General features: G+C 35.0%; 1 protein-coding gene across 1 annotated transcript; it reads left to right on the forward strand.

Annotated features, from left to right (window-relative positions):
- Positions 1 to 7,044: 7,044 nt before the first annotated feature.
- LOC110884783 (zinc finger protein WIP2) lies at positions 7,045 to 9,484 on the forward strand. Its single transcript, XM_022132500.2, has 2 exons — positions 7,045 to 7,779; positions 8,904 to 9,484. The coding sequence occupies exons 1-2, from the start codon at positions 7,246 to 7,248 to the stop codon at positions 9,336 to 9,338; spliced, it is 969 nt and encodes a 322-aa protein (XP_021988192.1). The 5' UTR covers positions 7,045 to 7,245; the 3' UTR covers positions 9,339 to 9,484.
- Positions 9,485 to 23,848: the final 14,364 nt, after the last annotated feature.

Genomic DNA, 23,848 nt, shown 5'->3' on the forward strand with positions numbered 1-23,848 from the left:
TTGAATGGGAAAGCAAAGGGGGTTAAAGATTTTTATGCAACTAAAAAGGCAACATACAACCCCACTGCTCAAGAGTTGAAAGCCATCAAGTCTGAGAAGACTTGGATGGAAGTCTGCTTTCCATGATAGTCGAAGGACTATGCCGGAGATCCCAAGTTTATATCGTTGATCATGAATCGGCATCATTCATGTTTTGATGATTGTGTATGAAAATTTTTGATAAGTGTTGGAATGTTTACAGGTTGAATGACTACGCCGGAGCTTCCAGGTTGGTAAGTGCGAAGCAGGAATCGGCACTTTGATGGGTAAAATGTAGATGATTCGTTCCTACAATTGGAATTGATTGGTTATATCTACAAGTGGTGATTTTTACAAGTGGTACAGGTTGCTTAATTGCAAAACAGTGAATCAAGGACATTAAGTTGTATTTGATTTACTACATTGGATAAAACTGACAAGATGATGAACCATATCCCCATGCTTCACAAGTGGTGAACTTAAAAGTGGTAAAAACAAACTCATTTTCCAGAAAAATCATTTCGATTGAAACAAACTTAAGTGTTTTGAGATCTAAATGAGAAAATGGTTTGTTGATAGGGGGAGTTCAGATTGTTTATGCCGAGTGAATGGCGATTTGATGTGATTCGATGTCAGTTGTCGTGTTTCTGTACAGTTTGTGTTGCTTTTTATTTTTCAAGTGGCTATAGAGCTTAGATAGTTTTCAAATTTCTTTAATGTGTTTGCATTTTAGGGGGAGTAGTAGAAAATTTCAGAAAATCCAAAAACATTAGAAAATTTGAAAAAGCCAAAAACATGATAAAATTCAAAAATGAGTTTTGTTGTGAAAAGAGGAAATGATAGTACATCAGTAGGCTGTCACAACATGCTAAAGAAATGTTAAGATAAAATGTGATAAACAATCTCACGAAGGATATGCCAGTAGGTTTTTACACACTTAGTAAATTGTGACGAGATATAAACTAAATTTCAAACTTGCTTGTTCTGTGGGTTAACACAAACTTGGATATATAGGTAACCCCTGAAATCTTGTTTGAAATGTCCCTTATTCTGAGATACTAGGTCTTTATGCTAAGTGATATCTGGGGTATTATCCCGGGACTTCTGCTGTATGGAAGTACTGACCTAGTCCCCAGATAATGCTTTCCGCAAAAGCTTGAAACATAGCTTCGCCCTCAGCATGCTGATGAAACAATAAAATTGATAGTCGCTGCTGTTGAAATAAAAAGATCCTCTAAAGGGGACACACCAAAAGTCGAAGCCGTCATCTCTCTGCGTATACGGAAGTATCGACCTAAGCTCTCACGGCCCTTGCATCTAACCCCTATACAGATATCAGCTGTGGTATACTCACCTGTAAGACTGAATATTGAGATCTGGATACGGGAGTATATTCAAGTAGTGAGACACACGAATAAGTCAGTATCTAAGACATTAATATCGTATCTCGGATCAATTGAACTTTGTGTGAGAATTTCAGTGGACCGATATACTGACAATCCAGGTGAATTGTTTAGAACTAAAAATGTAATCAAGCTTAACGGTGTTGGTGACATGTCTCATAAACTGATATGATCCTCTTACACGAACTCACAAAAATACCGTCTGTATATAATTCATTTCTGCTTCATTCTGTTTTTACAAGTTGTGTCATTTACTTTCTTTTAGAAAAATCCAAAAAGATTTTCAGTGTGTTTTAGCATAAAGTTTAAAAAATCCAAAAATATTTTTGACAACTGATATTGGAAAGCTGATTTTCAAAATTCCGAGTGCTAGACATGATGATCTTGTTGTGAGGGGGAGTGTGTATTGAACAATCAAATGTACTTTGAAAATCAACAAGTGGTTCATTATGTGTGAATGTTTTGAGGGAGAGTGTTTGTTGATGCATGTATTATGAGAGGAAGTTATCTGATTATGTCAGATCGTTGGTGCATTAAATTTGTTAAATCTAGAAAAGTTATTTCTGGGTTGAGTCTTTGCAGGTTAAGTTGTGTCAGGACGATTCAGAGACTCAAGCTAGATGATAGCCAAGTTTTGATCTCGAAACTGAACGAAAGTCAGGTTGCGATATATGAGGATTTTGATTGATGAAAAGCCAAACAACGATCCTGATTCAGATTTTGCTGAAGAACAAAGGAATGCCAGCAAATCGAGAGGGGGAGTCTGAAGATAGAGAGAGAGAAAAGCCCAGAGACTGATCAAGATTGAAGATGTGAAGATACAGCTTTGTCGTGACTCGATGGACGATCCGTCAACATCTGAGGGGGAGTCTGTTGGTGCACTTCATCTGTCGACTTCGTCTTGGATCGAGTCATATGTTGTATTGTATAGATTAGGGCTCAATATACGAGAAAATAGGCGAGTGTATGTTGTTAGTGAAATAGTTTCGCTTATGTGGTCATTTGTGAAAGTTTCGCTTATATGGTCCAAGGTAGTTTCGCTTATACGTACACAAGAGGTTCCGCTCTTGTGGACATGTACGTATAAGCGGAACCTTCATCCCTATATATACCTTATAAGCGAACTCATTTGTAAACCTTTGACGAATTCCATACCGAGGTGTTGCCGGTGTGACGTTTGAGCTGTAATCATTGTCAAATCAATAAAACAGTAGATTAAGTGAAGAACAAGCTATTTCTATCTACGTTTCTTGTTATTCCGCACCTGAAACATAGAAGAACGCCTCTGAACGACTCGTTAGGGTCAATTCTCGATCCTACACATAACATATGTGTGCTTTGCAAACATTAGGGGTTTTAGGGAGTTGGTTGAAGCCTCATATAGGCACGATCCATGACCATGCCCGTGAATGACTAGTGGGAACAAGGACACATCCCTGTTAAACCTACTTTATATATTGCATTCATTTGTAATTACTTGGTGCATCATTATTATCAGTAGTGGATAATTCAACTCTTGTTTTAAAAATGGCATAACAAGATTCAATTATATTAAAGATCATAAAATCGTAATTTATGGTATTCTTTTTTTTAAATGAAGTATATAAAAGATATTGGAGATAAAAAAACTAGTGTAATTTAGGAGCAAGATTATTGGGTTATTGTAACATATATACGACATTAAAAAATAAAATAAAATAAAAGGGCAATCCACATCATCATACTTAATATGTTATTACGATATTTTCCTCATGCTTAATTTTTGGGATATAATTTTTATGACCAGGATCATGAGATGTGTAAGCAGGATCTTAATATGTGGAACATGAAATAGGATCCTAACGGATCTAGGGGTCCTGAGCGTTATTGTTACTAATCACTTGTTTGTCTCCTTAAGAGAATATTTTGCAAGAATATTCCAAACATAAACGGCTAAAAGGTAACTTATGCCTGAATTGTCGCAAAGGTAGCTCAAGAAAACGTGTGGAAATGAAGATGGAAGCTGCCAAAGATCGACGACTATTTCTTTCAGGATCCTGGATATCTCGGAGCTCTAGTTTTTTATTACTTTATTATAAAATGGCTTGATTGGATCCGTTTAGGGACACGAAACACTCACTCCAAACACTTAATAATCGTTCACAAACAACATCACTAGCTGTAACTCTCAGTTTGATCGATTAAGCCACACGTTTGTAATCAATTTTCGTATTAATATTAGTGGAGTAGTGCAGTTTCCAGCTCCCGGGTTTTTTGTGCCAGAGATCAACTTCACAAAGAAGATCAAGGGCTTTTTCCCCATCATAAATCCTTCGTGTTCATCGCATTCATCTCACATTCATAACAATTTTAGTTTATAAACAGTTTTCTTAAACTAGGATTCTGAGTGTAAATTCATGATCTTGAGCATCATATTAAATATACTCACTAGCACCTCACCTCACTATGATGTGAAAAATCTAGATATGAAAATCAAAGCACAAAACTTGGATCTAGGATGAAATGGACCATACACGAGGGTTAGGTTCCATTTACACACCAAATGTGGCAAGTTTTCGTCATCCATTAACATTTTTGAGGTGTATTTGACCAGATCTATAGCTGAACAGTTCGTAACATGTTCTTGAGATATGTAGAGGAACAGTGCTTAAAATGAATCAAATGAAGGTGACTATTCAAGTAAAGGTGACTTGTACAAAACGAAGGTGATATTTGAAACTTCAAATGACACTATTTCATCTTTCAAACAAAAGTGGATCATATCTTTCAAAAATGACATCATCATCATTCATATGACAACATCATTGTTCCTTCAAACGACAATGATGTTAAAACTTCAAACAGTATCCAAACCTTATCTTCAAACGACAATCCTTAAACATCAGAATAACAAATTTCAAACGACAATCAATGTTCAAACTTTTCTAAAGCAGATTATTAGCTAATGAAGGTGATGTCGGATGTGGAATGGTTGTTGACGACAGGTTTACAGTGGAACATGGTGGTAGCAAATCACGAAAAGGGTGGCGGCTAGGGTTCTGGAGAACCATGGCCTTCCGATGAAGAATGAGGAAGGATTCAACTTGTCTCCCGTTAAGTTTCTGGTCTAGATTCCGGTTGAGGTTTCCAGTGAAATTCGATAGGTATTAATGATCTGAAACGATAGTCTTTGGTGGTTAATGTCGGAGGTTCACGGTGGGATGGCGATGTTGAGTTGCGGGTGCACAACTGGTAATTGTGTTAATCTGAGGTGATGTTGGGCGGTGGCTTACAATGGGCGATGTCGGCTGGATATGATATCATGCCACTAGGGTTTGACTTTGGATGTAGGCGAAGGTTAGGTGGGAGAATGTTTGCATGCGCTTAAGATGGGAATTGGATTGTACATTGTATGGGCTTGCAACAAAATCCCAAACAGACCCTGTTCTTGTTTATCATTTTGTAAAAGTTTCTAAGTTTCTAGTTGGTGACGGTACGACACGTATTGAGACAACGGTAAACCTATCACCTCACAACCATTCTGATCGGTGGGAATCACCCTTGTCCGATCAGTCATATGTCTCCGACGGGTTTATGTCAAAATCTGCGCTTTGCTCGTCTTCTCCGGTAGGGATTTGGATCAGTACAAACTCTAGACTATTCATCAGATCTACAGTTAGTTTAGACCCGATTTCCACCGAATAAAGTAAAAGGTTGAGAAAAAGATGAGGATTCTCAAGTTTTATAGGAAAAGTCTAGATTTAGTTTAGATTTAGTGTGAAAACGCATGAATCATCTTAGATCTGAGCTAGATCTTGCTTGGAATGACATCACATGTTAGTTTGTACAAACCTTCATGATGACGTCACCCTCAAGAACTCAAATCCGTGAGATTTCATGGTGAAAAGTGTGATTTCAAGTGAGAATCACATAAAGGATGATGTGTAGATCAAGAAAGTACAAGAATCTAGCCTAAAACATACCGAAATCAGCAAGAAAATAAAGTAGAAAGGTGTTTGTGCGTCTGAGTCGAGCAGAGCTGTCACATCACTCAAAATGGTGATGTGACAGGTCTATTTATAGTGAGAGAGGGTGTTAAGGCGGTGCAAAGTGGATAGGGTGGCTGGTCGTTCGAGTGGTCATCCGATCGGACGGTCATCCGATCAGACGGCCACGCTGGCCAATCCATCTTTCCGCGCTCCCGATTTTGATTCGTTTTGCGCGTTAGGTTAGGCGTTGCATTATGTATAGTTTATGTAAAATATCTAGATTACATCACAACCCAAAAGTTTCCAAGTTTCATAGATTACGCCAGTGACAAGGCTCCAGTCTCTTGTTCAACCAAGAATCAAGTTTCACGAGTCTAAGGAGTCAAGCACCAAATAAGTTTTAAGAGCCACGAATCATAGTTTCTCAAGCATCAAGAGTCCAGAGTCCAAGTATCAAGTATCAAGAATCATAAAGAATCTAGCTTTCATAGTACAAAGAATCAAGTATCTAGTTTAATCATAAAGATTCAAGTATCTAGTATTAAGTATCAGGGGTCAAGAATCAAGAGTCAAGCATCAAGAGCCTAGTATCTGTATCAAGTCTCATAGTTTATGCTTCAAAAATCAAGCATCTAGATTAAAGAATCAAGTATCATAGTGTTAAGCATCAAGTATCAATAAGATTCACACCAAAATTTCCAAAGTATCAACATCACATAACCACAAGGACTAAAACTGACAATTAATAGGAGTTCAAGGGCTGGTCTTGCCAAGTGTCTAAAGTTTTAGGGACGTTGGGCGTTACAGTTGCCTTGCGAGGACATTGCACAAAACTCAACACGGATATGCGTACTTTGAGGGGGAAATCTGATACGAGAAGCTTCAAGGTTTTGGTTTGCTGTGAAGACTCAAGTCAATACTTGCGTACCCGGATTTTTGGTTAAGGTGGATCTGTTAACACAGCGGCTGACATCAACAGATGATTGACAGAAGTTCGATTGCAGTTGCATATTCAGTATTTTAGAGCAACAGACAAAGGGGAATTTGTTAGTGCGGTTTTGTGTCCGCTTTGTGCGAATAGACTAGATTACATTTTAAGTCGATTATATAATAGTTAGTGAAGGCCAAATAAATGTGTTTAGACCCATTCGGTTGATGTGGTCAAATGAAAGGGTTTTTCATTTGACTTTGTGTGTTTGCAAATGTTCCAAGTGAAGGTGGACCTTCCTTTGGAATTTCCAATTGAAGGTGAATTTCCAATGGAAGGCGGATTAATCCAATTTAAGGTGGACCTTCCTTTGGAATTTCCAAGGAAAAGTGGTGGACCTATATATACTTGTTCTTGTGTCATTTGCAAACCAAGGTTTTAGATTTAGGGGAGAGGCCACCACTTGGTCTCTCCCGTTTTCCAAGATGTATGCTCTTTCGGTTTGATATGATAGCTTATTATGTGTCGGTTTGTAACCTTATGTTGTCCGAGTCAATATAAGAAAGTGTTTATCTATCTTTAATCTTCCGTCTTTGAACTAATCTTTGTCTTCGGTCCGAAACATGAAATTACAACAAATCAATGATAAAAGTTTTCCTAGGCTTTTTCATAAAAATATATATTTAAAATAACATTCTCTACATATGTAATATGTGTGTGAGCAGGAGAGAGAGAGAGAGTATGTGTGTTGTCTCAGGAATGAGGTTCATATGCTTGTAAAAGTATGCTGATTAAATTGCTTGAAACTCTCTTACTTTTGGTGTTTTTCAGCAGTATTTTACCTTCATCTATCTATCTCTCTCTCTCTCTCTCTCTTATATAAACCATCTACCTATTAATCTGAAGTTTGCTTTTGATTTCTGAAAACATGAGCTATGATAACTCTTACCCAACTTATCTCAATGCCTCGTGGTCCATTCTCAACCCTCATTGTCAATACATATATTCTGCTTCATCATCTTCTTCTTTTTCTTCATCTGTTCATCCTCCCTCTCCACCTCTAAAAGAAGCTCTTCCTCTCCTCAGCTTAAGTCCACCAAAAAGACCTATTTTTTATCAACAAAACCCTAGTATAATCACTGATGCCTGTAGTACAACCACCACAGCCACAGCCCCTCATAATTGCCCTGAAAGTAGTGTGACTGTTTCTTTAAATCTTGGACTCCCAAGCCTTACACTTTCTGAAGCTGATCTACTTTCAAGATTGTCCACCAATTATGCTAATATAACTGATAATCATAAAGAAGAAGATAAAAGTTGTACAAACATGAATGGGTATGTTACTAGCACAATCAACAAGGGTCAGTATTGGATCCCTACTCCAACTCAGATTCTGATTGGTCCAAATCAATTCTCTTGCCATCTTTGCTGCAAAACCTTCAACAGATACAATAACATGCAGGTTTTTAACCCTAATTCTCTATAACACACACATCTTATAAATTTTCAGTGCCTTTTTAATTCGTTAATTAATCACTTAAGCTTTTTTAGTAGAATACAAACACAAGTAGACTTCTTTCTTTGTGCACTGCTAAGCCTAACTAATTGATAGCATATGTCTTAATTTGGGGTTAATATTAACATGCAGCCTTATTCATTCAGTTCTTGCAATGATTAATTTGTGGGGATTGACTAGACGTTGATCCTAGAGATCATGTTTTTTTGGTCAGAAAATAAGAGGGTTGATGAGTTTATCTGTGATTTGACAAGACAAGATCATGTCTTTTCTTTCTTTCTTTCTTGGAATTTATTTTCCTTTCTTATTCTACTTGCCTTTTCCAACTTAAACCTATTTGTAGTTAAGAAAAAGAAGAGGAAAGCTTAGTTAATAAAGAAAGATCAACTATATTTGAATGTTAAAAACAAAATAGACCCTAATATAATATGATGTTGCTTTTCAAGTATGCAAAGCCTTGAATTAGTGGAAAACATATACTAAACAAATTTCTTGTCAACAATTTGTTCTTGTGTAATGTCAAATCATATTATATATTTCCTTCATCACTTAACATAAAATGTTATATTCATCATCTGATATACGTACCAAAATATGCACATTCTTCTGGTTCTTTCTAGTACTAGAGCTTGTCTTCTTTAAATTTGACTCATTATAGAGATGTGACAAGGAAAACAGATAACACATGTACCCCCAATCGACTCATTACCATGTTTATACCGCATTTAACTTTGATTGTTGTCTATTCCAATTCAGAAAAGTTGTATATTCTCATGTATACCACACACCGTATGTTATTTGTATTACTATATTTTGTCAAAAACAATAATAATAATAATAATAATAATAATAATAATAATAATAATAATAATAATAATAATAATAACAAATAAGCCATGGTCTAAGTGGGAGCAACGTCTATATCCGCTCCTCGAGGACAAAAAAATGTTTTGCCCTCATCCTACCCTCCTCAAACTCTATCATTATTTTACTGGATGCGTTTATTTGTTTGTTTATTCGTAAAGTAAGTTTTGTGATTGATCATCTTCTTGTGATCTATATACAAAAAGATGCATATGTGGGGGCATGGATCTCAATACAGAAGAGGTCCAGAATCACTAAGAGGAAGACAACCAACAGCCATGCTTAGACTACCATGTTACTGTTGTGCACCAGGGTGCTGCAACAACATTGACCACCCAAGGGCTAAACCACTCAAAGATTTTCGAACCCTTCAGACACATTACAAGAGGAAACATGGGGACAAGCCATTCATGTGCCACAAGTGCGATAAAACTTTTGCGGTTCGCGGAGATTGGCGAACCCATGAGAAGAACTGTGGGAAGCTTTGGTACTGCAATTGTGGATCAGATTTTAAGCATAAAAGGTCTTTGAAAGATCATGTGAAAGCATTTGGAAATGGGCATGGAGCTTTCGATTTTGTTGATTGTTGTTTTGAAGTAGAAGAAGAAGATGATGAGGCTGCTTCTGAGATTGAGCAATGAATCTATCTTTGTTAATTGTACGTTTGAACCATGTGACTGAGACATAAATTGGGTTTTTGAAAGAAAATTTGTTTGTCACTATCTATCTAAAAATCACTATTGAAGGGTCCCAATTGTGAAATTTGGGTCTTGTTTTTATTTAAGTTTCTATGGGTTCAAAGTGTATGTGGTTGCAGGTTAAGACAATATTATGTACTATTAATCATTAGAGCCCGTTTGAATGTTAGGCTGAATTGAATTTGCTAATATTAAATTAAATGGTGTATCTAGTTTTACAATTTTAATATGGTTTTCTTATTATATGTGCTACTTATCAAGTCTTTTGATGTAGTTATTGTCTTTTGTATAAATACATAAATATGATGCAAGTTAATCCTGATTGGTTAGTGGATATGTTTGAAAGCATAGAGAAATAAAGGATGTCTGATCTCGGATAGATATGATGCGTTGGGGCAGCATTTTACGAGTTGGTCGAGGCTACCTTCATCGTCTACGGAAATGATAGAATGGAATGCTCATATCTCCGTGCTTGACTTGGTACGGCTAAACGACAAGAAAAATGGTTTGAAGTGGCTGGGAAATAATAGCATGGGTTTCTCGGTTAGTTTGATCATTGATTTATTGAATAAGGATAAGGATTATAGTAATTGGTTTGTTATGGATTGGTGTAAATGGGTCCCAAAGAAATGTAACACCTTCATGTCTCGAGCGAAGATAAACCATATTCCTACAAAAAAACGCGTTAATTAAAAGAAACATCCAGGTGGCGGAGCAAAGTTGTGTGTTTTGTGAGATGGAGATAGAAACAGTGGAGCATATCTTAACAGGGTGCTTAGTAGCATCAGTTGCGTGGCAATACATCGGATCTTGGTTTAGGATGAGTCCTTTTTTCGTTTTTTCGATGAAGGATCTGTTGGGTATCAAAAACTTCTATGGGGTAGTGAAGGGGAAAAGGACGCTTTATATGGTATTGTTATAGTGGCTTGTTGGTGTTTGTGATTAGCGAGGAACGACAAAAGGTTTTCGAATAAAGAGGTAAGAGTTGAGGATTTATCAAGCAACATCAATTCGTTAAGTTTCGTGTGGTTTAAAAATAGATCCAAGTTTAGGAACATTAGGTGGGAAAATTGGTGTAAGTTTTCTATTATGTAAATAGTCGGAGTCGTTTGTAGTGTTTTAGCTGCCCGGTTTGGGTGTGTCATTGTGAATGAAGTTAGCATTCTAAAAAATAAGAGAAATAACCAAAGGGGTTGAAGATAGTTATTTATTTGTTTGCTTGTTATTAGGAGTTTGAGTTAGTTTAGGAGTCAAATAAGTTAGCTTATTTAGCAATGTTTATTTAGTATAAAGAGGTGATTTATGTCATGTATTTCTTGGTGAGTTTTTCTTTTCGGTTTGATACATTATAAGAAATATATTGATGTTTAGTTACCACAAAAAATCATTTTGTTCATGTTGTTCGATCCAATTAATTCCAACAAGATACATATAAATATATATTAATAATCTAAATTACAAAACTTGGATATTGCATATTTGACTTATAAATGATAACGATATATAAATGATTACAAGGACACATTAGAATCATACAATCTGGATCTTTTACTTCAGATTTTTGTTAACTGTTAGATAACACAAGGTGTTTAACATCGTTATATATCATTTTATTAGAAAACAAAAATTACACGACATATATATACTATACATAAGTCACTGAACCTCACTTTTTTAGTACTTTTAATAAATTTACAATAACTAATGATATTTCATCATTACTTCAGTTTTATCTAAACTAGTTGTATAGGTAAGCCTGTGCTTTGCAGCGGGCAGCAATTTTCACATGATATGTCGATGATTCAGTCGGTATAGTTTCAGTTTGTGATGTGTAGAAAATATATCATTTTGGTTCGTTACGGTAAACTAAGAAAATATATGCAAATAAAAATTGAAAAAAAAAGGATGAAAGTAATATAAGTGTAATAAATCAAGTAACTAAAACTTAAATTAAATATATATAAACATAAAGTTGCTAATGAACAGAACATGTAAATTCATAAATCAAACTTCAAGATAATGTTACTAAATAGATGGACCTAAAGGCAAATACTTCTCACCCTTTGCAGGCAAAGAATGCTTATTTTAGCAAACAGTGACTGCTTAGTATAGCATAGGATCACTACTAAAACTTCTTTTATTATATAGAGTATAACCTTATATAAACAGATATTGAGCGGAATTAGAGAAGGTATAGGGTTTCTGTAATTCTTCAGATAATTTTTTGATTAATAGAGTATTCAACATTTTCTTTTTATAGTTCAATTCCCTTAATTGTTCTAGTGCCGCTTCTAAGACTTTGTGAAAGTTAAAAGTAAATCATGAAAGAAATGAAAAAAAAAAAAAAAAAAAAAAAACTTTTGATCTTATAACATAGGTCTGTAAGTATTTTTTTATACTTCGTAATAACTATTACATCTTAGTAGAGAATAAAAAAAAAAGTATATAAAAGTAGTAAATTACTCATTTTAGGTACAAAATTTATTTGGGTGGTTTCGGTCAGAGGAACAAAGGGGATATTGCAGTGAGAGGTCATGTCAAAGCATTCCTAAAGGTTCAGAGGTTATGTTCCATCCATCACTTCTTATCTCTGAAACTCTTGCATACGACCACCAAACTTTACTGTACTGTTTCTTTTTTTTTTCTTTTCTTTTTTTAAAGACCTTTAATATTATTTTATTTGACAAAAACATATGTAAGGATATCAAAGGTTTTAATCTTATGAAATACTTTTATTTTAGAATAAGAAAAAATTTATATTTATATATACTCTAATTTGTAACATGTTTTGGCAATATGGTGTTGTACTTCATGCTTAAACTTTGTTTTGTGCATTTGTATCATATACTATGGGTTAATGTGGTTGTAACTTTCTCACTTTATCCTAATAGAGAGTTCCAGAGAGGCAGAGAGAGAACGGAGAGGTAGGGCTGCCAGCAACCGTCTGAGGTAGAGGAGCCACAGCGAAGCTGTGGCGGCGCCTCTTCATTACCGGCGCGTGCTCAACCCCAACGTTTAGAACAGTAGACGGTGAATCCAGTGATGATATCGATTAGGCTTTTAGATGGTACAACAACCTTTCCGACGAAGGTGTCGTGATGGTGATGCCGGTACGTCTTCTTATACTTAAAAGATTGATGGAGCGTACGTGACGGGACTCGGTTTAACTCTGTCAAGAATTCCTGTAAATCTCGATTCAGTTCATGTTTCTTTTTCAGTTAGATTGGTTTACATTGTATCCGTTTATCCTGTTTTCGTTGTTACAGAAATAAGGTGAACCTCCGGCGAGTTCTCCGGTGACCGACCTGGTTCTGCATGTTAATAAATCTCAAAGATAGGTAGATTAGGAAAACGAGTCAACACAGCTGACTCGGTCAACGCAGTCTTGGAGTGTTCTGTTCAGGTTTGTGGTATATGAAGTTATCAGTGTTGTTTTTATTTGTCAGCCTAATCAGCATGCTGAAATTTTGTTTTCGGTTCTTGCTCTATTTAATAATGTCTGACCTGTGGTCATTCAGGATCAAGCAAGCTCCTCACAATCAGAATCTTCTCATCAGAAGAGTAGTATTTGATAAGTTACTTTACTAGGAAACCGGGTTTCAAGTTGTTTTTTACCTTATATATATGACTTTGTTTTAATTTTCATCCTTTATGTCTCTTTTACCATTCAAACAAACCATGTTGATTTAGTTTTTGTATTATTCATGTCTGGTTAGGCAAGCATAATTTGCACGTCGTTATTTTAATTTTTAATATATGATTTATCTTTTAGTTTTAATTTCAGTAGTATCGAGCTTTACCAATGTAATAGTTTCTAACGCGTACAAATAGTGTTTAATATTTTATAGGAATTGTAGTCTTTTCCGCGGTGAGGTGTATTACTTTTTGATCAGGCATTGTGTTTTAGTTGTTGGTTATGACATTGGGGACCAATTGTGTTAGTGTGTTTAACTTGTCGGAATTGTGAATGAAGTTTGTGTTGCAAGGACAATATGAAAGCATGCCTCTGTTATCAGACTTAAATATAATAATACCTGTCAACAACTCTTCTAATGGGAGTGTGTTGCTGAGTTACAACCAAATAAGATGCAATTTTTCCAGGCTTACTAAGTGCATCTTCACCTTTGCAATGAACGGACCGGATCAGATCTTCGACAACGGTAGATGCTATCGGATCAAGTCCCGCTGTCAGTTTGTCATACAAAAGCACATGTCAAGATTGCATTAAAAGATTCAAAACAGAGAAATTACACATGATACAGAGTCCTGTTATCATATCAATGTCCTTAAAACACTTTCATTTGATCATAACTATGCACTCAGTTATTACCAATATTAGGAAAAAGAGTAAATTACGCATATGGTGAACTGCTTGTGGATTTAAGTTTTTTTCCCAATAATTTAATGTTTAGCGTCTGATTATGCTATGTTTATGATTGCAGCTGGTGATTTCGTGTTTAGTGATGGGATGTTATGCAATTACTTTAAGTAATGGATCGAAGTTGTCAATTCTAATATATATGTATATATAGTGTCATGACCTTTTTATATGCATCATGTTGTTGTAGGTACCTGCTCGAACCAGTTCTGCTCCACCAAAATTGGATGAGCAGAAACGAGCCCAGGTATGGTTTTACTACTTGCTCACACGAGTTTGTAAAAGAGAGACCTATCTTTATATGTTTATAAAAGACTTTTTTTGTGTTGTTGGCTATGGTATTTCTCACCTCGGAAGATTATCAAAATATCTTTCTTTACAGTCGAGATAGGTAAGGTGAATATTGGAATGAAGTGTGATGAACTATATCGTTATCATGCTTGGCAGTAGATATAGATTATGGTCTATACGTATACTTTACTAAAACCAAAAAATGAAGAATGTTCAAGGAAAAAAAAGACTCTTTTTATAGCTCTACGAATTGGCAAGATTAATACTATTGTGACTGCAGAAAATGCCCTTAAGGTGTTAAACACTACCTTATGTGCAAGTCAATTAACTACGATTACCAAAGGTTATGTAGGCGTCACAGTAACGGAAAGTGGGAAGCCTGAATTTGACGTGTCAATGGAAACAAATACGTAGAGTTTGGAACTTTGGGTACGTATATACTTTCTCATCCTTATTTAGAATAACGTTCTAACATTGACTTTGTACACTCAACGATGCATGTTATGTTTTATTATTTATAAATATAAATTTCAACAGTAAAAAAGTGGCTATTCAGAACATGGTCACACTTATTTAGAATAATGTTCTCACATTGCCTCTATACAATCAACGATACATGTTATGTTTTATAATCTATAAATTTCAACTTTAAGAAAAGTGGCTATTTAAAATTTGGTCACACGAGTGAGGGGTCTAATTACATTAGATTATATTTTTATTGGTTCTAGGAGAGAGAATTTCATGATAACTTTGGAAATGAGTAAACTAACATAACCTTGTGTTTATACATATATTTTGGGTCTTTCTAATTCTAACTTATGTCTAGGGCCAAATAAAAGTGGATTTATATTCATGCAGAACTTGAAATCGGTACGTCTTTTTTTCTTTTTTGTATCACAAGTGGTAATTTGTTTTCTTGGATACTAATTTTAAGTTGTTACAATTCTACAAGCTTTATTAAAGGATGACAAGGATGGCACCGAAGCCGTAAAGGCTTCACACATGCTAGACTTTGTTCATATGGTTATTTCTTAAATTACCCTTTTAGTGGTCAAGATGATTAGAAAACTGTAATAAAGACATTATATTAACATTTTTTTACAGGTGGGTTCTCTTCAATATAAAAAATGGATTTGAAGGAGTTTGGAGCAGCTGCCATTAGCATTCATTAGTTGGAAGCAATGAAAAATTTGGGGCAAAATAAAGAGAGCCATTACTTTTGTTAATTTCAAATTCAAAGGGAAATAAATAAAATGTTATACCTTTAACAACCAATACTATTGCATTGTAAACCAAAGTATTTACTAAGGTTATGCAAGTGGTTTCGTTGATGGTCCTAAAGTGTTTTTTTTTTTTTTTTTTTTTTTGAAGCAAGTCGCCATATTTTAACATCGAAATGCGCGGGGTCTTTATTTTACTTGACACTGTGTCATGCCCCCCGCCGCATCGCGGCGGGTGGTAAATCTAGTAATAATACTATAATTTACAACATTCTTGTGCAATGTCACTTGCATACTGTGCTTTCTTTATTTTACTTGCATCTTTTGTTTGTATGGTACAAGTTGCAAGCTTAAAGCTTCTTTGGAGGCTTTATCTTATATTTTTTTATATATGAATGTTAATAGAAAAATGTAGTTTCTTTTAGTTTTTTTATTGGTTTTTTATACGAGTTTTTCCAATTTTGATGGTTATTTATGGTTATGTGGTATTGCTAATAGACATGGTTTCAAGTCCCCCGCCACAACGCGGGGGATAGTTTTTCTAGTTTGAATTATTTTGGACGGTTTTTAATTGTGTATTTATTATTTAGTTTTTGTAACAATTCAATCTGAGTTAATTAAAAAAATAATCATATAGAATTATTTTATGGCTTTGGTGCAACTTAGGACACACGGTATGGCTTCGGCAAGGACGGATCGGCAACACGGTAATGTACACTTGGCAATTCGGAAACTTCCACACCGTGTATCCGGCAAGGGTGGATCGGAAAATGTTCATCAGCAAGAGTGGTTGTGTAACTGAAGAGAATTGGATCGTTGGGTAGATCCTTTTAACCCTAGTAGCCGTTAAAATTTAAAAAAAAATAGACTTTGACTTATATATATATATATATATATATATATATATATATATATATATATATATATATATTTGTGAACAACTTTTTGATAGCGAACTAAGTGAACTAATATTCGCCCTTGATATTTTTTAGATTACGGCAAATTGGAAAATAATAATCCCATCTTTCTGAAATTGGCCGATAATAATCCCAAGTCAGTTATTAGCCAATAATAATCCGACCTCGTCCAATTTTTTTGTAAAATAGACCGCCGTCAAAATAAGCTTAACGGAATTAAGTTTTTTTCCGAATTACAAACCGATGTTTTAGGGCTTTTGATCAGAACGAGGATACGAGTCGAGTGATGTAAAACTTACCTCGAAATTGTGTTCGAAATGGCTTGAATTTTGTTAATTGGAAGTTAAACACCCGAATTGAAGCACCATTTTCGTGGGTTGGGGCAGTATTTTGAGGTAAGTTTTACATCAATCGTCTCGTATACTTGTTATGATCAAAAGCCCTAAAACATCGGTTTGTAATTCGGAAAAAAGCTTAACTCCGTTAAGCTATTTTAACGGCGGACTGTTTTACAAAAAAAATGGACGAGGTCGGATTATTATTGGCTAATAACTGACTTGGGATTATTATCGGCCAATTTCAGAAAGATGCGATTATTATTTTCCAATTTGCCTTAGATTAAAAGGGTAAAATTGACAATAGCCAAATATTTTTAATTAAAATCTCTTAATTTTCTCATCTCTTAACACACACACACACTCTCTCTCTCTCTCTCTCTCTCTCTCTCTCTCTCTCTCTCTCTCTCTCTCTCTCTCTCTCTCTCTCTCTCTCTCAATTATTTCTCTATTATTTTAATTATAAGAGATTGAAGGGCTAATGTTTTTTAAATAAACTTTTATGTTCTTTTTAAAATTAAATATTAAACCTAATTAAATTATGTTTATTAACATATGTGTATACAGGTCAATATATACAAGACTTATACACTTGGATATTATTACATCTTGTTCCCACAGGTCGGTATAAACCAGATTTATACACCTGTGTATTATTCAAGTACATATGTGTATACAGGTCGGTATATACCAAACGTATACAACTGTGTATTATTCAAGCACATAGTGTATACAGGTCGGTATATACCAGACTCATACAAATGTGTATTATTACATATTGTTTCCACTATGCATCTTTTCATCAAACATTGATATTGATATGTATAGAGAATGTAATTAAATATTTTTAATTGTGTTCTAGAAGGAACAATATTTGATAATGTTTGTATTTTTTTTTTAAATTATCAAATATTAAGTTAGATAATTTGCGAGAGAAAAAAGTATAGAGAATGTAATTAAATATTCTTTTAATGGAAAGAGAAATCAGGAGAGAGAAAAAAATCAATTAATTAAATAAAGAGAGAAAAATACAATTATATTGTTGTGTCTATTAAAATACATGTAAATTATAAAAGATAATGGAGTGTCTAAAGTGTATGTAAAAGTAAACGAGTCTTGGTGTGTTCTCGTGTTTGTTTTTTGTTCATTTAGTTTGTTATGGGATTAAGTTGTTCTAATTGTTCTTTTTTTATCCACCAAGCCAATAATACGTTAGGTGGTATGGGGCGCCATTGTCTATCCACCTTAGCCAAAAATGATCAATAGTACCCCTTCAACCATCCGGCGAGTGCTATAGGAGGGGAACTGTTAAGTAACGCGAGCAATAATGGGGAAGAAAGGAGGCCTACCTCATTATCTCACACGTCACAACCACCTGTCACTTTCATGCCTTTTTTGAAATAAAAATTGGACGAAGAATGTGTTAAAATGAAGACGAAGGTGGTATAATGAGGAAGAAGGCATGGTGCTGGAACTTCAACTGAAATTTAGGGTTAATGTTTTAAATTTAAATGTGTATGGAACTCCAAAGCCCGTGAAACCCACAAATGTGTATAGTTCAAATGAATTTTAGCCCACAATCAATCAATCGTACCTAGTATAATCTCACTCATAGCCAAGCTATTGATAAGGTATGGGAGGGTGGGATGTAGGCAAGCCTTACCTCTATCCCTGAGGATAAAGAGACTGCTTCCTGTAAGACCCCCAGCTCCAAATTCATATCAAGGAAAATGAATCAAATAAAAAACAGGTATAGACATATAACCACGTAAAAGTACTAAATATATTCCTACTAAGCTACCAAACTAGAAAAAAAAAACGGTGACAACATATAATAGGAACTAATAACACATCAAATAGTACATGCAAATGATATTCCTAGGACACCGAAATAGACTAAAGAAGCTAAGCACCTAAATTAATAAACTAAAACAAATTGTATCATCCTCCTAAACGTCATTAACCTTAATCATACGTCTCCTCGAGCTTCTATCCTTAACCATGTCCTTAGAAAGGTGCAAGTCTAGCGAATCCGCCTAATCTGCTTATCCCAAGTCAATTTCGGCCTGCCTCTACCCCTCTTCCCCTCAACATTGAGAGTTTCCACTATTCTAATAGTAGTAGTCACCTGCCTCCTCCTAACATGACCAAACCATCTCAACCTCCCCTCCCCTCCCTTATCTTATCCGATATACTAGCCACCCCTAATTTTTCCCGGAAAACCTCATTTCTTATCTTGTCCAACCTAGTGTGCCTACACATCCACCTCAACATCCTCGTCTCAGCTACCTCCAACTTATGCGCATGTTTCTTCTTTGTGGCCCAACAATCTGTTCCATATAACATAGCAGGTTTATCTGCCACCCTATAAAACTTCCCCTTTAATTTCGTTGGGAACCTCTTGTCACACAATACCCTCTGTGGCTGCTCTCCACCTACATCATCCAACTTGAACACAGTGGGCTACGTCACTATCTATCTCCCCATCCCTTTGGACAAATGATACCAAAATTTATTAGTCATGTTTTCTTTATTTTAGTTATGTAAATTTTTAATTTTATAATGTTTATTCGAAATAAAGTTAAACTATTTCTAATTGGCAAATTGGATTTAAATAATCCCAGCTTTCTCAATTTGGCTTATAATAATCCCAACTCAATTATTTGCCGATAATAATCCAAAGTGGTCCACTTTTGGCCGATAATAGGCTGCGTTAAAAATAGCTTAACAGAGTTAGGTTTTTTTCCGAATTACAAACAGATGTTTTAGGGCTTTTGATTAGAACGAGGATACGAGTTGATTGATGTAAAATTTACCTCGAAATATTGCCCCAAATGACGAAAACGGTGCTTCAATTCGGGTGTTTAAACTTCCAATTAACAAAAATCAAGCCGTTTGGAGCATCGTTTCGAGGTAAGTTTTACATAAATCGATATGTATCTTCGTTCTAATCAAAATCCCTATAACATCGGTTTGTAATTCGGAAAAAAACTTAACTCCGTTAACCTATTTTTAACGGCGGACTATTATCGGCCAAAAGTGGACCAGTTCGGATTATTATCGGCAAATAACTGAGTTGGGATTATTATCGGCCAAATTGAGAAAGTTGGGATTATTTAAATCCAATTTGCCTTTCTAACTATATAATTTTATTTTAGAGTTAAATGCTATTTTAGTCCCTGTGATTTGGGTCATTTTGCCAGTTTAGTCCAAAGGTTTGAATCGTTGCCATTTTAGTCCAAATAGTTTTAAACGTTGCCATTTTAATCCACTGGATTAACTCCATCCCTTTATTTTGTTAACTAGAAGGGAATTTCGGTCATACTAAATGTAATTCTGTTATCTAATGATCGAATTACCCTTCTAGCTAACATAAAAATGGACGGAGTTAACCCAATGGACTAAAATGGCAATGCTTAAAACTAGAGTAAACTGTCATTTTGGTCCCTGAGGTTTGGTCACTTTTGCCACTTTAGTCCAAATTTAAAACCTTTTGCATCTGGGTCCCTGTGGTTTTACTTTTATTGCCATTTTGGTCCAAAAATGAAATCAGGTCATATTTCTCAAAGTATATCCTGCTATTTTGTCTTTTTCCTCAGGGGAAAAATGGTCATTTTAAGCACTAATATATATATATATATATATATATATATATATATATATATATATATATAATGTAAGTATCTATGAAAAACCCATTTAATCTAGAAAACTTGGCAAACCTGAATTGTGTGGTCAAGATTGATCCACATCATATCTTTAAACACATGTTAAAAGGGCAAATTAGTCATTTGTTCTAGCCATCATTTCACCCTCTTCCCCATCCCATCAAGTCATTTATTACCCATCATCTCATCACTTTTTTAAACCAAACAATATATATAGAACTTGCATCTCTTTCTTCCTTCTTTATCCCACATTCCTTTCTTCTTCAAAAACCCTAATTCCTTTGCTTTCTCCCATCTTTCATGGCTGATTTTCAGGCATCAATCCATCACCTTTTTAGTCAAAACCCAACTCCACATTTTAAACCCCCATTTTCTTTCTACCTCAATTGTTTCTCTCTCAACATTCAAAACCCCAAAACCCACCGGAGAAGAAGAAGAAAGCACTGCAGATCCAAACATTGTCGACGATCATTTGAGCACAAAATTGTACGGCGATCATTGGAGAAACAAGAAAAAACGACGGTGCTTTTCGTTTGGAGGAAAACCCTAGATATGAGAGCCACATTTACGGTTGTTATCATCCGGTAAATGTCACCGGAAATGGAAGAAATCAAGAAGCAAGTGCAGAACCAAGTAAGTTTCCTCTGTTTTTCCGATAAATGTCGCCGGAAATGTAGTTATTACGGTTTTTTTTATGATTGACGGAACAGACAACCATCTGTCTCATCGCTCGTCGATCGGTAGGTGTTTAGCTTCGAATGTCTCGTGTTTTTGCGACTTTTAATCTGATACAAAATTGTTAGTTGTTTTGAATGAGAGTAGAAATATGTGTCTTCTTGTTCATAACTGATGTTGTGATTTTTTATAAGATTTCAAGTAGGATCCCATGACAACTGTTATGTGCTTAATTGCTTTATTAGAGAGTTGGTTTTATAAAAGTTAGGATTGATATGTTCACTTGGCTGAGATAATGTTGAATTCGAGTTTTGTTATATGCTAAGGATGTTGACTTAATATTCTAGGGGACGAAAGGTTGTTTGATGAACTGGTGGTTTGTTTGCTTTTTTGTTTGAAAACATGTTGAGAATAATGGCCATAAACTGTGTAGGAGACTGTGCAATTTCAACTCAGAAAAACAGATTAGGTAACATGTGTTAAACCTATCTTATTTTTATCAAATTAGGTAACATGTATTAAACCTGCATTATTTTTATCAAAAACATATTAGGTAAACTTGTCTTTATTAGGGTAACATGTGTTAAACATGTCTTATTTGTCACACCCCGGCCGCGTAAAACAACAAACCGCGGCGGAAACGCCGGGGAGGTGAGTGGCGACAGAATTATTGTTTCAACAACCATGGCAATTAAAGTTATGTATTATTAAAATTTAAGTTACATTGTCTTTGAGTTCACACTAAACTAACATAATAACTGTCTTTTAAGTCACTAAGGCCCGAGTCCGCCTAATTGTAGCACAAGCATCATCATGCATTGGCACCTGAAACACATGTAAAAATAGGTACGTCAGCATAAAAATGCCTGTGAGATACATAGGTTTTGTTTATGCAGATTCATGACTTGTATTTGAAAGAAGAGTTTAATAAAATATAGTCATGAACCTTGTAAAATGTTTTCCTTTGTAAAACCATGTGAAAATCAATGAAAATCAAATGATGATGAAATGATAATGCATGGTTAAATAAATATCCAAGTGAAAATGAGTTTGTATAAAAATGTGTAATTTGTAAAACAATGTCATGTTTTTGTATAAAATGTTTCATGTCTTGTCCAAGTGGTTTATATAACGCAACGATGTATAATACGATAAAAGCACTTATATATAGGAAGTACCAGCGGCGTATCCACCATGCTTTTATCATATAACACATAGCCCCGTTACATAAGTCACTTATCAATAACCAACCAAAATGTCTTGTTCCATGTCAAAATGTGTATGTGTAAACCATGTACAATGTCATGTGTATCATGTAAAACCAATGAAATGCATAGCAAGTAGGAAATCATCTACTTAACTATGTAATAATGTCTAATGTGAAAACAAATGTCATGTATGGTGAATAACTAGAAGTTACTCAACCCCATAGAAAATGTACAAAACATGTTTTTGAATAAACCTAAGTTTAAATCAAATGTTATGCTTTGCAGAAAAACAATGCTTTATGATTACAAACATTTATGCAGTAATGTTAATCGCATACATTCAAGCCTTGAGACTGTGGCGACAAACCCTTAAACGAATTAAAGGTTCATCTAAAGTTATGTAGTCGGATTCTGTCATCCCCAACTTCCAAACAAACCCAGGAAGTCGGAAACGGGAGTTGTCAATTCCTATGGTACCATTACATAAGTCCGAGCGGCGTAGCTAATGTTAATGAATGTATTATTGTCCCGATTGAACATACCAAATGTCATAACCAATGTAGCATGTGAAAACCATGTACTAGGAATGCTAAGTAAACATGCCTAGTAGAAATGTTCATATAAAAACAATGTGCTAGCATGCTCAGTAAACATACATAGCAGAAACGTCATGTAAAACAATGTGTTACATATGCTAAGTAAACATATGCAACAAATGTGTAACAAATCAATGTGCTAGCATGCTTGACATACATAGCAAAACACAATGGAAAGCATGTACTATATATGTACTAGGTGAAAGTAGCATGTTTATGTCATAAAAGCATGAAATACACAAAAGTAACATGTATGTACATGTGTATCACCCCAAAGTATTTGAAAACGGTAAAAGAGGGGAACTATGTACTCACTTGGGATTGCTAATTAGTCTTGAGAATAAGACCAATTTAAGCTCCAAGTATCACGGAAATCAACCGGCACCTAGTATAGGTAACTATGTTAATAATCGGCTCCTAAATCGGGAGATAGGATAGAATGAGGTTCTATAAATCAAATGAGTAATTGAACTCATATGGTATGATTTAATAGGCCCTACATTCTGATCGGAAAGCCTACCTAAGTGCTTTTGACCCGTTTCGACACATTATGGTAACATAAGTCACTATAATGCGTCGTTAGCGTAAAATTATGTCCGGATGGTTAACTATGTGCTATGTCAAGTCTTACATGCCCAATTATCCCTAAACATGTTACTAAATCAGATTACAAGTCAGAAATATGTTCACATAGTCAAATTACGGATTTATGCTTCAAAAGGGCATTTTGGTCATTTCCTATGGGCATACAAGCTAACAAGCATATGACTAACCAACCCTATGTGATCATAAGGTATAACCTCAGTGGTTATTCCCTATGCAACTATGATCACTAATTAAGCTTGGTCGGATCCTAAAGATCGACCAAACGGGTTGGGTTCGAAAGTGTAAGCGGTTGTTTAGACCGCTTAACTTACGACCCTAAACAAGCACAAACTAATAGTGTCGAGTTAGACATGTCAAAACATGTCTAACCTACTGATTTGGTATCAAAACAAAGTGTTTTGATACCCTAAAGTAGTTTCGTTGCAAAATGCGTGCTAAAACGCATGTTGACCGAAACTTTGACTCGACACTACAACTAGCTAACGTGGTAATCAGCAGCTATAACCGCGAAGGATTGTAACTATCGTGATTACAATCACGTTTCAAAGTTCAATTGAAC

Source organism: Helianthus annuus, chromosome 11 (assembly GCF_002127325.2).
Source record: "Helianthus annuus cultivar XRQ/B chromosome 11, HanXRQr2.0-SUNRISE, whole genome shotgun sequence".
Lineage (NCBI taxonomy): Eukaryota > Viridiplantae > Streptophyta > Magnoliopsida > Asterales > Asteraceae > Helianthus > Helianthus annuus.